The 15,373-nt window shown below is 35.9% G+C and overlaps 1 protein-coding gene across 2 annotated transcripts in view; it reads left to right on the top strand.

Annotated features, from left to right (window-relative positions):
• The first annotated feature begins 414 nt into the window (after positions 1 to 414).
• LOC126980151 (GRAM domain-containing protein 2A-like) overlaps positions 415 to 15,373 on the top strand; it is a 109,568-nt gene continuing 94,609 nt past the window's right edge. Inside the window, exons 1-4 of one of the 2 annotated variants that reach the window (XM_050829735.1) lie at positions 415 to 643; positions 2,000 to 2,118; positions 3,810 to 3,891; positions 14,102 to 14,212. In XM_050829735.1, coding sequence (XP_050685692.1) covers positions 525 to 643; positions 2,000 to 2,118; positions 3,810 to 3,891; positions 14,102 to 14,212 — 431 coding nt within the window. In that variant the 5' untranslated portion in view covers positions 415 to 524. Of the gene's footprint in view, positions 644 to 1,999; positions 2,119 to 3,809; positions 3,892 to 7,599; positions 7,852 to 8,255; positions 8,492 to 12,639; positions 12,734 to 14,101; positions 14,213 to 15,373 lie in introns of those variants that run through there. The other variant, XM_050829737.1, reaches the window with a different exon arrangement.

Here is a 15,373-nt window from a genome sequence, read left to right as displayed (position 1 = left end):
ACTGGTGCTTTATAAAATATTCATTAAAGATTTTAATAAACTCCGAAACCATGTCGTATATGAGCCTCACGTAGACAATTTAGTCTGTCCTTAGTATTTTTAAATATGTATATCAAAGTAGGAAATAATATTATGTGAACTTAGACCCATGAGATCAGCATTCTTGTATTATTAAATAACTGCTTACATAATTAATATTAAAATCTCGATCCGGAATGCGGCACATTTATTACAATATATTATAATCGTTAATGAAAACTACGAGCTAATTTAAAGCAATTTTTTAACGTTCATTCATGTTTACTCCATGAAATCTCCAACATCGTAAACAGGTACAAAACGCGTGCGTTAACATCTTGCACTAATTTTAGATACCGTGACAAATTATTTTCAACGAGGTAGTTGTAGTGTATTCTGTCGTATGATCAACATGTTAGTGTAGATATGTAAACACGGAACACGTTAATCATATTTAGGGATTTTAGAGATTCTTTTTCGGTTATTGGTTTGTTTTAATAGTGACAATGAGGGGGAAGTTTCTTCGTAAAAGTGCAAGTTATCAAGAGTGTCACGTGAGCTCTGGATCTAGTGATGTGTCTACGTCATCAAACTCGTCGACGAATTCCGACACGCCGCTGAGAAAGTATGTTATTATATCAGTTATTATTTACAATTAGGTAGCTACATTATTTTTTTTTCGGTTATTTAATAAATTGTTTAATTAGATCGAATTTATCACACATTTTTAAGCAATGACTTCTTTACTATCAATATTGATATAATTTTGAAGTGAAAATTGAATGATATTGAGCCGTCACGTTGCCTATTTCATAATTTTTACGCTCCTTAAAAAATCAGCTCTTTAATCAACTTTATAGTTCATTTTTAAATTGATCTTATTTTATATAATAACTATGTATAGTACATAATTCTTTCATTTTGTTTTTACGATCCTATATAATATAATAGATATATATTCTAAGAAATCGTCAATATCTAAGCACCTAGAAAGCTGAAAAGTAGTCTTTTCAGCTTTCTAGGTGCTTAGATATATAATAATCAAGCCGCTTTAGAACCATCTAAAGCGGCTTGATTCTTTGACGTTGCGTAGAGATGTGAGTTCTCTGTGCATATTCTACCGCATTTATCACCGGGTGTGCTCAGAGGAGCTGTTCGGGTTGATACCAGAAGCCGAATTAAACCACCGGACATAACATCAAACTGCTAAATTCTTACGGCATCATGTTGACATCTTGCATTCTACAAACGCGCGTTTTGCGAAAAATTTCTTGCCTCGCACAGCTACTTTGTGGAATCAATTTCAAGGTGCTGTTTTCCCGAAACCGGTACGACCTAGAGCCCTTAAAATTATACAAATTAGAGCATACTCCCTCCTAAAAGTAACGCCACCACGCATCTCTTGACCCGTGCTGTTGTGGATGCCGTTTTTTTATGACATTAAGGGACGAGACGAGCAGGACGTTCAGCTAATGGTAATTGATACGCCCTGTCCATTACCTACAATGCAGTGCCGCTCAGTATTCGTGAAAAGCCCAAAAATTCTGAGTGTTTCCCACTGGTGTCAAACGCCCTTAGGCGCCTCTTACAACACCCTTGAGCCTGGGACTTCACTATTCTTTTTATACCGCAGGGAAGCACAGGTCCGTTTACCCCCTCTTATCTTCTTAATATATGTATATAAATTACGGGACACGTTGGTTGTCCGCGATGGACGCATTACTTCATGGAGTGCAGTTTGGTCTAACTTGAGAGATTTTTTTTGTATGTACATATTTTCTATGAGAGAATATAGTGACGTACGGTTTGACAGTTCCGCTGTGAAACAATTTCATTATAACAACAGGGAGCATTTTTAACGAAGTAATTCTTGATGTTTTGGGCATATTCCTATAAAACAGTCGGGTCAGCTAGTATACTTATAAAATCGAATACGGTCGATGGTTTTTTGACTAAAATAATATGTAGGTATGTTAAATAGATTTAACCGCCTTCTTCGGTCCGCTGTGAGCCGGCAGTGGTCTCACTTCAGAAAACAAACGCGGCTGAAAACCAGAGGACGCTCCGTGTCTGACGCAGGCCTATGTATTGTTGAACATGGTAAGATGAAAATACTTACTAAATGTAATTAATGGACATATTCAACGATTTGTATGAACCAAATAGACCAGTGGTTACCGATCCTGCCTATTGAGCTAGAGGTCCCGGGTTCGAATTCCGGTAGGTACAAACATTTATACATATGATTAATATGTATGTTTCCGAGTCATGGATGTTTATAAATGTGTGTTTAAGTAAGTATATTGTATTAAACATCGTTGGCTTGTGCGAATGGAACAGGCTATGCCTAACTTTGGGTAAAAGTGTGTCAATATTATTATTATTATTATTAAGGATTTACCTGGTTTTATATCACACGATTTTAATTTTACACCAGTGTAGAAAATTTATTGAAGTTACTTTGCGGAAATCCATAATTATCCAAATGTTTTGAAGTTTCTTTAGTGTTAATTCCGCCAATATTTGTCTTTAAGCAATTGTTTTTGTTCGTTGTAACAATTTCGCTTGAATGTGTTAAAGCAACAAGAAATAATAAAACACAAAGCTAACATGTTTACATTGTGGAATGAACGAACAAATTTGGTCCCTTCACCATTGTTACGTATGTAACGTATCTTCCGGGGGTAATACGTCACAACAGCCGACCAATCACAGCACGTCATTTCGTGGGACAAGGATGTAAAAGAGCGGTTTCCGGCTCATTTAATTCACAAAGGGGTGCACCCCCACCCCCACCCGATGGCCTGGGAATATTTATGCTCAGCGCAAGAAACCTGATTCAGGGGGCAAATAAGCCCCGAAAATCACGTGTGTGAAAAAAAGAATTAATTCAATCTCGTGCCAGAGTTTGGCGAGTCAATCTATCCTGAGGATGCCTCGTGTAGAGGCGAAACACGTGTCGAATTGTTTAAAGACAAATATTGGCGGAATTAACACTAAAGAAAACTCAAAAAATAATAATCAAAATCGTAGGCATTCCATATCACATCAGGCAGTATTTTAGCAGCAGAACTAACTGTGCCCATCTATGTGCATGAAGCCAGCGCAGTAGTACCACTCCTCGCAGTATCTGTCACTAAATGCTATAACATTCTTTTGTGTTCTAAGAGTGTGAATGTTTATATTATTAAAGGCACATTGCATCTTAAAGTTTTATCTTGTGATAGACACAATAAACCATGATAAACTCATATCGCGGTACGCTATTATATAGATATTTAATTAATTCTGTAGGTAGTGCAGTAATTCAAACGATACTAGCTCTGTTTGTCTCAAGCAAAATTTACTTATCTATGATTATTATATTGTCATGAATCACCACCAGAGATATAATGCACGATAAATATTATAAGCAAAAATCTTTTCCAATGTAAACAAATAAAACTGAAAACAAAATTCTATGAACGATGCAGGACTGTGAGCGCTCTTTCTAACTGAGCCAACCGTTCGAGTGGCGTATCGTTGATAAAACTTGTATGTTTTGTTCAACTCGCAGGTTGTGGCTTCATCTCCAGGATCTACGTCATTACAGTTTATAACCTGCTCAACCCCAATATTTGCATATTACGTAATCGCACGGAACGCTAGGGGTCGCGGGTTCGAGTCCCGCATCGTTCATGAAATTTTGTTTCAGTTTTATTTGTGTAATTAATCTCAGAAGTGATATTTATCACTTAAAACATAGCAAATTGTTTAGTTTTCCAATTTATACATATTTTCTTTGTTTCTAGAGCTGAAATTCGAGGGAGCTAATGAAAGGCCTTCGCTACAGAATTTCTGGAAGATTCCGGTGATACCATCTGTATCGTTAACGTAAGAAATAATTATACTTTTATCAATCGAATTTTAATTATTATTTTATGTTTGTCGTTGAAACCGTATACATGATTTGATTCTAGTTTGGTCCTATTTTAATGTCAAATTCCACGGATTTGATACGTTTTTTTGGTAAGGAGGACAAATGGGCGTCTGTACTGATAAAAAGTGACCACCCACATTATCTTGAAAGACCAGAGGAATCACAGGAGCCGGACTTTTTGAGAGGTGTATGCGCTTTTTTTGAAGGTACCAATGTCGTATCTGGAAACACCGCACAAGGAAGCTCATTCCACAGCTTAGTTGTATATGGAAGAAAGTTCCTTGAAAACCGCACTGTGGATGAACACCACACATCCAGATGGTGGGAATGATATCCGAATGTGGCGTGTCGTGTGGTGGCAGGAATCAGGTCAGACAGCTGTTTGGAACACTCCCCGTGATAAATGCGATAGAAGACACACAATGAAGTGACGTCTCTAAGCAAGTGATGTAGCCGTTCACAGAGCAGAGGGTCCCTAACAAATGTGAAACTAATATGATAACAATATAGAAACGTTGGTGATAAAAAAAAAAGTTATTTTGGCATTATTAATAACAAATCAAACCATAGAAATCAGACAGGTGAAGTAGAACCGATGAAGAAGAGAACAAAATGGCACCAAGACTTCTTCTATACATAATGATAAGAACTTCAAGAAGTATGTTATAGTTTTTTAATGAAAATAAGGGACGAGACGAGCAGGAGGTTCAGCTTGGTAAGTGATACGCCCTGCCCATTAGAATGCAGTGCCGCTCAGGATTCTTAAAAAACCCAAAAATTCTGAGCGGCACTACAATTGCGCTCGTCACCTTGAGACGTAAGATGTTAAGTCTCATTTGCCCAGTAATTTCACTAGCTACGCCGCCCTTCAGACCGAAACACAGTAATTCTTACACATTACTGCTTCGAGGCAGAAATAGGCGCCGTTGTGGTACTCATAATCAAGCCAGCATCCTGTGCAAAGGAGCCACCCACTATTCAGGATTGACACAAATTAATGCCCGTTATCTCTGCAAACTACGAGTACATCTCTGGAAAGTAGGCTTACTTATCTAATTGTGTTTTACAACGTATGTTGAGCGCTCATAACAGGCGTAACACCCACTAGTAATATTGATCTGACCTCAGCCTTGGCCGACAGATAAGATTCTGTTCAACATTAAATTATAATGAAGCTACCTTGAACTTTGTTCAATATATTACTCCGAAATTCTAAGCAGAATACTAAGGCTGACATCGTACTTAGACATTGCTCAGACATTACTCAAGTAAAAATAACCTGAGTGTAAGCTTAGCATCTTAGATAATTTAAACGTCATTATAGAGTCTCTTGTTCTAACAGCAAGAGACTACGGATAAAAACAGGCCAGAAATATTAGTTTAGTGTGCGTGACAAGCTACGTCTTACACTTGTGATTTGAATGACACTTTGTGTTAGTGTGCAGATTTTGCCTTGAGGCCGATGAAACCCCTCTTCATATCCTCTGCAATTGCGTCGCACTAATTCATAAGCGTAACACTATCCTTGGCGACTATTCCCTACTCAGATGCCGTTTGCAATACTCATGTCAAGAAGATACTGCGGTTTGTAAACGCGGCAGGGCTAATAATAGAAAATAATAGAGGCTAGTTCTAAAGTAATTTTTTTTCGATGTTTTCACACCTGTGATAGTCTATCTAGATTCTAGACGTTTAAATTATGTAAGCTTAGTAAAGTCTTTGACAGCTGCATTTATGCTGTGCTTAAGCTAAGACAGCCCAATGGAAAAGTCAGTCTGCGTTTTATCATACTCAGCTTAATTTTACGCGAGTAAAGCCTTAAGTACGCTCTATATGTCTCAGCCTTGCAGCCAATTTGTTATGGGATTTTATAACTAACTGTAATTGACGAAAGAAAGTATATTACATCATTATAAACTAAAAATGCAACTGGAACTGAGAACCAAAGTCATTGACATAGCCCCTATGATTGCTAAGCTGAAGTGGCAGTGGGTAGGACACATTGTTGGACAGACATATGGCCGGTGGGGCAGTAAAATCTACGTATGGCGACCGGAAGATGCAGTGTTGGTAGGCAGCAGTGTTCGTGGAGATCTTTGGGAGAGGCCTTTGTCCAGCATGAATGCAACTGGGACCTGGCGGCAAGATTCTGGCAACTTCAATGTCCGGCGTCACATGGATCTGGACAAACTCTAGCGTTTGCTAGAATAGGCATTGTGCCGTTTTGAATGTAATACCGTAATACGTAAAAGCATTCTGTAATAATTTCAGATCTTGACTTAAGTAAAAACTAATTAACTCCCCGGCACTGGCGAACGATAAGTTGTTTAGAATTATGTGTTTGTTAATGTAGAGTGTCTCTACTATTTTATAGACTTAGCTATTTACTTTGACTCTCAATATATTTGAAGCTTATTAAAAACCCCTGAAACTTTAGAGATATTCTCCATAATGTATGTTTTTGATGAGCTGCCAATGTTTTGGCGCTGTGGAAATCACCATGATCACGAAATGTGATGTTAAAGCCGATATTATGGGGATGTTCTGTAAGTCTAATTGTAGGTACAGCTTACCAAAAATATAACAATTTTAATGCTATGCGCGGGTGTTGACATTTGGTACCTACCTATAATCAAGAATGATATACCTACAACGTTTAGTTTTGATTTTTACTTTTAGATTCGGTGGTTAATATGGGTTCTCTACTATCCGTGTCTCTGAAACTATTTGCCTGACTAAAGAATATGTTATAGTACAAGTGCCGGACTTATCTTAGATTCGGCGGTTTTAACCTTTAGCTTTTTTAAGTAGGTATCTATATAGTTACATCCCACTATGTGATAGCACGTTTTGTCTGGTTTTTACTTCTCATTCGATATGTATGTCATCTCAATTACTAAATTCTCACTTTTGTTCTTATCTTGTGCACAATCATAAATCAAAGCTGTTCACATAATGTCTAATTCGAATGACAGCACGGGCTATGCCTACATTGCCGAAACATAATTTTAAATCAATCATTCTTGCCGCCTTATCATTCAAATAAAATTTTACTTTTTCATGGAAAAGGAGGAGAAACGAGCGTACCTGGGTCACCTGATGTTAAGTCATCACCGCCATCTACATTCTATTGCAACACCAGAGCTTTTTTTGTAGGTACCTATGTCGTATTGTCCCGCAATAATCGCACAAAAAAACTCATTCCACAGATTAGTGGTACGTGGAAGAAAGTTCCTTGAAAACCGCACTGTTGAGCAACCCCACACATCCAGATGGTCGGGATGATATCCTAATTTGTGGCGTGTTGTCCGAAGGTGAAATTCGACGGCAGGAAGCACCTGAAACAGCTCTTCGGAACACTCCCCGTAATAAATGCGATAGAAGACACTTAATGAAGCGATCACCACAATTTCATTTTCCAATCAGAACCAAACTAATTTCTATGGAGCTAGAATATTTTTTGAGAATATTATAAATTACCTACATACTACACTCTTTACGCCGACAAAATTTCCCGCCATTTTCATTCCACATATGATTTCAATCAATAATATGCGCAATGCACCACTGCGCATAGTTCCCAGTTTGCTAAAAGATACAAAGTAATCTAGTTTCTATATTCATGTAGCTAGTGTCTCCATTGCAATAATATGTGCAAGACTCAGATGGTTTCCATGATTAGTCAGGGATAGACCCAGTTTGGTTGTGCGGTGTGATGTGAACGGGAAATATCTAAGCAACGACTTTCAATATGTTTTACAATCATGACTAAATTCGGTGTATTCGTCGCAAATTTTTAACATAGCTGTACCTAGTGAAATAAAAGTGATTAAGGTTGAGGGTCATGTGGAAAATTAATATCCTTACTAACTCTAAAAATAAATAATTAACTCTAACAGCATAACAAAAATTAGGTAATTTAATTAAATATATACTTTCCTGTTTTCATCAGGAAAATTAGTAAGATTTATATTTCGTGGATATTATATTTATATATCCTATTACTTGTCATTTTATTAATTAATTAAGGCCAATTTTATATTAAAGCCTTTTTATATGTTGTTTTTTTTTCTAATAACTTAATCTGAATTCGTCATTCTGCGTTAAATATTCTATAATATTTTTTCATAATTTAATCTGAAAATTATAAAGTCTATCTGAAATAATTATACATTAGTGTCACATAACTTTTTGATTTAATTAATTGCAATGTAGTGAATAGATCTTTAAATCAGTTCTTACTTATTAAAAGGCGATGAAATATTTAAAATAGTTCTGTTATAATTCTCTAGCCTCGTCCTTCCTATTGAGTTAGCAGGGTTTATATTGTAATCCAATCAAGTTGTAAGTTATCACCTGATTCAATAAGTTCTCTATGCTTGTGGATGTAAACCAAGCAATACACAATATGTGTTTAGTGAGGACTGAGCAAACACTAGCTGAAACAAATTTAAGAAGCAATTAAAATTACGCTGTATTCGATGACAGCGGTAATTGTGAATTAAAAGTGTATATTAAGTATCAAGTCATTAGTCGGTTGAAGAGAATATTTCGGTGAGTATATGTTGATTATTTATTAACATGGTTAGTCATGATTAGTATTTATTTAAAATGCTTTTAAGTTTATCTTAGTTGCTCTAGGTCTAAGGCTATGATCTATAAAGCCTAGGTACTAAGACTTTTCTCAGGTAAAAGGTTTTCTCTTTACTTACGCATAGCAGGGACGTGCATATCATATAGGCAATCAGTCAGTGTAACCTCGTTATGAACCTAAATAAATATAGCACTAAAGTGTTAAAGTTAATTTACGGGGAATTGTCGGGGACCCAGTGCTCTGTTAACGGCTGGATCACTTGGCGTTGCGTAGAGACTTCATTGTGTGTCTTCTACCGCATTTATCACGGGAGTGTTCCGAAGAGCTGTTTAACCTGATTCCTGCCACCGAATTCCACCGTCGCACGACACGCCACAAGTTACGATATCATCCCCACCATCTGGATGTGTGGCGGTCCTCCACAGTGCGGTTTTCAAGGAGCTTTCTTCCACGTACTACAAAGCTGTGGAATGAACTTCCTTGTACGGTGTTTCCGGGACGATACGACATGGGGACCTTCAAAAAAAGCGCGTACACTTTCCTTAAAGGCCGGCAACAATCCTGTGATTCCTCTGGTATTGCAAGAGATTGTGGGCGGTGGTGATGACTTAACAACAGGTGCCCGTACGCTCGTTTGTCCTCCTATTCCATAAAAAAAATTTACTACCTACGGTAGGCAGTATACAGATTGCATATACGAAGCAAGCAGCGTTTCATACAACTTATGTCGTACTGTCGGACTCAAGCGCCTAGTTACCAATGCAGACCATTACCTTGCTAGAAAACCAATGCAGGCCCCTGAGCCTATAGATACTTTCGTATTATAAACTTAGCTGAGTGTAATGAAACGCGGACTTGACTTTTGCATTGGGCTGTCTTAGCTGTCAAATGACTATAAAAACGAAATTAAAGATTATGCTAGGCTTATACTGAGTTGAGTTTTACGTAAGTAAAGTCTGAGCAAATTCTAAGTATGCTGTATAGATCTCAGCATTTCCTGTTGTAATATAAAAGCAGTCATAATAAAATAAAACTATAATTTTAAATATTAAATTATAGAGTTATTTAGTATTTTTTTAAACTTTTACCAGTGGGAGGCTCCTTTGTACAGGATGCAGTAATGTGTAAACATTACTGTGTTTCGGTCTGAAGGGCACCGTAGCTAGTGAAATTACTGGGAAAATGAGACTTAACAACTTATATCTCAAGGTGACAAGCGCAATTGTAGTGCCACTCAGAATTTTTGGGTTTTCAAGAATCCTGAGTGGCACTGCATTGTAATGGGCAAGGCGTACCAATTTCCATCAGCTGAACGTCCTACTCGTCTTGTCCCTTATTTTCATAAAAAAAACTAAGAAGCAGGATGTGAGAAACGTCGTAAGGAAATCTCCTAGAGCTCTTACGCCATTTCTTCTCTCTCAGAGCGCCAATCATTTCCGACGATAATTCAATTGAGTTCTCAAAATATGTAGACGGATACTCGAAACTGGACCGATAGTTCCTTTACTTTTAAATAACAATAAATTGGTCAGGTTGTGCGTAAAAACTTTCTTTTTCCTGTCCAGAAAGATATCACAAGTTTAATTTTTTCAACATTCGCCTAAACCAGGTTGCGGATTGGGCCGGTGATATCTAAATGGATCTGCTATCTTGTAGAAACTTTACTGTCCTGTTTAATTCACTCCGGGTAACTTCAGTAGCACTTCTGCACTGAACGCTGGTCGCCTGGTCTAACGATAACGAAGCAAATAATATATTTCGCAACTTTTTGTCTATACCTTATAATGCAAAAGTTTTATCTTATATCCCGATTATAATATGCTATAGTTTTATTCTAAGGGCTTGACGTTCCCACCTTAAATTTGTGATCAGATAATCGGTATTATAAGCAGTCTGTTCCAAGTGTAGACAGCTGGAACAAACTGTATAACCCAGAGGACAGCTAATGACTATCTATATATTCGCAATGCAAAATGAGGTGAAATTTGTGTACTTCTGTGGATTTTTAGATCTGTTCCTACTGCCTAATGTGGTAGCTGAAGGCGGTCACTCTTTAAAGCGGTTATAATGTCGATGGTAGCGTAGTTCATGTAAATAAAACTAGAACTGTTTTTTTTATTTTATTTTTATGGAATAGGAGGACAAACGAGCGTACAGGTCACCTGTTGTTAAGTGATCACCGCCGCCCACAATCTCTTGCAACACCAGAGGAATCACAGGAGCGTTGTCGGCCTTTGAGGAAGGTGTACGCGCTTTTTTTGAAGGTACCCATGTCGTATCGTCCCGGAAACATCGCACAAGGAAGTTCATTCCACAGCTTTGTAGTACGTGGAAGAAAGCTCCTTGAGAACCGCACTGTGGAGGATTGGCACACATCCAGATGGTGGGGATGATATCCTAACTTATGGCGTGTCGTGCGAAGGTGGAATTCTAACTGTTATTGTAGGTGCATTATCCGTCTGGATTAATACAATTATTAGGCGACCTAATCAGCAATGTCTTCCAGGTCTCTTATAGGGGTTGGTGATTTTATTTAGAATAACTTGACAAGGCTATAAATTAACTATTGTTTATCTTTATATATATACGTACTGATATACGTACCTACGCACGTAAGAGGAGAAAAAAATTGATTTTATGACTAAAATAAAAAGATAAAATTCTTTAGTAGACCTGGCAGTAACTTTTTTATTTATTTGCATTGCAGCGATTGGAATTCGCGATAATTTACATGATGTTAAATAGTAATAATACACACACCACCAAATTTTAAACTGTGTTCTAAGATTTCTATAATGAAACATTCTTACCCTGATCGAACAAAGTATTCTAATGCAATTCATGGTATGCATCACGTTACCCTTAATCGCAGATTTACAAAATAGGATTACATTTGCATTCTGTAACCGCTACCTGCCAGAAAATAAGCCTTTCAAGTGCATGGGTTTTCTTTTTTATAGTTTATACAGAAATAGACTGCACAACCCTATAATATAACAACTACTTACGTGCGTACTACTTTATGTAACGAAAGTAGCTGTCTTAAACGAAATAGTAAAACAGCAAGCATAAAGTTTAGCATTTGGATTACTGGGGTACATCCAGCAAAATATAGTAACTTTTTTTAATGATTAAGCTTAAAATACCTAAAAAAAGTAAATGGCTCAGTTACCTTTATGTTATATGTTTATAATATTTTACAAAAACCTGGAGAATAAGGCTTCACGAGAACTTCCCCTAAAGAAGTAGAGATTTTTCTCAAGAAACTTTTGCCCAACCCAGCCACATATGTGGAATCATCTGCAGTATTACCGAGCCGTTCCACTAATGGTCCTTAAATATTGCATTTTCCCTTAAGAGGTGGTAAGTATCCCTTGACCTCTGGTATTTGGGATGAGGATGTGCTGCTGGTTTTTCTATTATTATATTATATAGAGCCACTTACTCATTTGACCCCTCAAATATAAAAAAGGCAGAGATTATGGACTTCTACATACTATAATTGACCATATGGACTATTATATGACATAATATCTTTCTGGCGTCTTCTACTCGCACCAAGATTTTCATATAGGCTATTTAATTCCTGGGTCTATTGAACAGGCCCTATTTTATCTACGCCTCCGACCTGATCGCAATCTGTACGCCTAGGTTTACGTTTCTTAACACTTACTTAGATTACTTATCACCTACATTAGCTCTACAATTTGTGCAGGCAATCTACTTTTATCCATCCTCTATACGCGACCTTCGTATACCTATATATAAATCTCGTGTCCTGATGTTTTTTTCCAGTGAACTCGTAAACTAATGAACGGCTTCTAATGGGGATTATTGCATAGAGGGTAGTTAAGTCCAACTTGAGAGATAGGGTAGTTTTTATTTCGATTTGGACCCATAATTATTTTTACCTACAATATTTTATGAAATATTATTGACAAATTCATAAAAAGAAGTATTTTATTTATAATGTACAGAACAACGTCTGTCGGGTCAGCTAGTACATTATATTTATGCTTAACTTTATTGGCTTAGGGTATAATTGTATTAATATTTATTGGCATATTATCTTATAACAAAATTAGTTTAGAAAACAAATTATTTCTAGGTAAAACGGCATGGAGTGAAAGAAGTTCATTTAACATCTAGTTACCCACCAATAACTCCTGCTTGCAGCTATTTGAGAGCTTAATAATGCCCAGGTACTCATGTTTGGAATGCTTTTATTAATGTTGGGATATTAGTACATGGTTTATGGCTTATGTAGACATGCTTATCAGTAATGTGAGTTTTGCTTACACACCTTTTTTTCTATAAAATTATCGAACGGTCGTAATCACAAACAACTTTCGACTTCACAATAGTTAAGAATTGCTTTTTTTATTATTTCAGCCAATTTTTTTTACTCAGTTTCTATTATTTAAATTCAACCAAGTTAGCGTGTAGTGATTCTTCTGCAAAATGGTTTTTATCTATTTTAATTTTCTAGAGGCATTTGCCTGATGTTATTGCTTTGTCCGTGTATATTAAATCTTATTTTACAGTATTATACATTACCTACCTATCATTTGCATTTATATGTATAGAACCTTGACGTATGCAAATATTTTTCAATATTTTCGGTAGCTACGACGATATCTTTTATTAACAAACACGCTTTATGCCTTTATCAAAATATTACAAGGTAAGTAAAAAATAAATAACGTAACGTTTACATAATAATTATAATCTATATTCATAATAATATTATACGTATATTGCCAGTAGGGCCAGTATTTTGTCAGTTTAGTTGAGCGTGGTGATTTGATCACAGGAAAGATTCATAAAGTGAGGCTGGAACGTAGGTACCAATCCCTTACGACCCCTGCATTATTGCTGAATGGTGGCTTTTATCCCGTGAAAAATAATTTTATTTCAAGTCCTGTCAACTTGAGCATTTTCTTCCTATCAGATTATGAAAACCTTGCTTTAAAATTTATTTCATATAAACATAATTTTTAAGTCTCTTGTACAAGTAGATTAGCAGATAGATTCGAGATCGCCTGGGTATATTTCGTTTACATGGTAATGACCAATATTTTCAACAAAACAGTGCTTAAGAAATAATATTAATTCGTCAGCAAAAATGCTAGTTCAATTTATTGCAGAAATACAATGCAATAAGAGAGCACTTACCTTTTCTTGGGATGGGTATAAAATGTTAAATTCGCGTCAGGGCACGTGACGTGATCATAAATTCGTATGACAGTCGTTGAAGTTATGGATGAAAGTTGATTTTTCTGAGAGAAAATGTAAAATAATGGTAATAATTATGTGGTGTTTATTTTGTTATATAATATGAATTGTCATTTTTGTGTACGATAGCGCAATAAATGCATATTGTATTTAGCCACATAATTGTTAACTTTTATACTGATAAATAAAGCAATTATTGCAAAATTATTCCCTAACCATTGCAAAATATTCAAAAATGGACAATATCATCGGCTCACATATTATTGCACTAAATAAATGATGACGTTTCGGGCCAATTCATCATAATATGAATATTAAGATATTCGCTGTCGCAGGTTGGCGGGAGGGTCAAAGAGCAGTCCTTGTGTGGAGGAGAGCGACGGAAGTGACGTTGACCCACCACGCCGACACCATCTTCAAGTGCCGTCTACTGTATATCGGGGACAGTATGTAGCATGATTTAATTAAAAAACAAATATTTTGCCAAATTCGAAATCAAATCAAAATCTTTTTTTTCATGTTGATCACGGAAATGACACTTATGAATGTCAAATTCTTTTTTTCCTTTTTAAATCTACCGCCACATAGGAAAAGGTTGAGCTTTAATGAGAAAAAGTGGCAAGAAAGTCATTGCGACTCTTTTAAATCAACATTTACAGCTTAATCTTTTTAAATATCATTTCAACTACAGTATAATATTATTTACATAATCTTTACAATGATGCAACAAAAATACTCAAACGTCAAATAGTTACTCCTTGCCTTACACGAGTAAGTCTGTAGGTAAGGTACTTAGGTATTCTACGGTCTGAGCTTCAAGCATTACCTAAACGTTAGGTACCAACCGAAATATGTTTTTTTCTGCTGTACCCAAGTGACATAATAATGCCTTAATGGGAATAAAGTTCACTTTTATCGAAAGCTGGACCTTTCGATTAAAGTGAACTTTATTCCTTTATTTATTATAGAGGTTAACTAATGGCTACATATTCTAGATTGAGCACAATACTAGAGTTTTTAGAGGACCTACGGTTACCAACCCTATAAACCCTGAAGACAGCATAATTCAATGTGCCTTTACAAGACTAAACTTTCTAAAAAACTTAATTATGTACTTATGTAAATTAGTTTCATATTGAAAATTTATGAACTGTGATTATTATTCACAATCTTTCCTCGATCATTAATTGTTTACGTATTTTATTTTATGACCTGGTAGGCTAAGATAAAATAATAAATATTCATTTATGAACTGTGATCAATTATTCACAATATTTGTTTGAATTTTAGTTTAAGACCTCGTAGGCTAAGGTAAAATACCAATTAATTTACCTACCTACCTGTTATCAAAGTCATAATGCAAGCATATAATGCAATTTAATGCTTTATTCACGATTACCTATCGATATATTGACAAGAATAAACACGAAAATAATAAAACAGAGTTTATCGTATTGTGTTAATAATTCAATAGAACTAAAATTATTATTCTGCGTACAATAAAATTTCGGTATTGTTATGAATTAGGTACCTATTATTTTATTTAACTATATAAAATATGGACGCTAGTCATTTATTGTGTCGATCGTGAATCGTGATTGATCACA

The sequence above is a fragment of the Leptidea sinapis genome, chromosome 5 (assembly GCF_905404315.1).
Source record: "Leptidea sinapis chromosome 5, ilLepSina1.1, whole genome shotgun sequence".
Taxonomy (NCBI): Eukaryota; Metazoa; Arthropoda; class Insecta; order Lepidoptera; family Pieridae; genus Leptidea; species Leptidea sinapis.
This window is presented reverse-complemented; position numbering and strand designations above follow the sequence as displayed.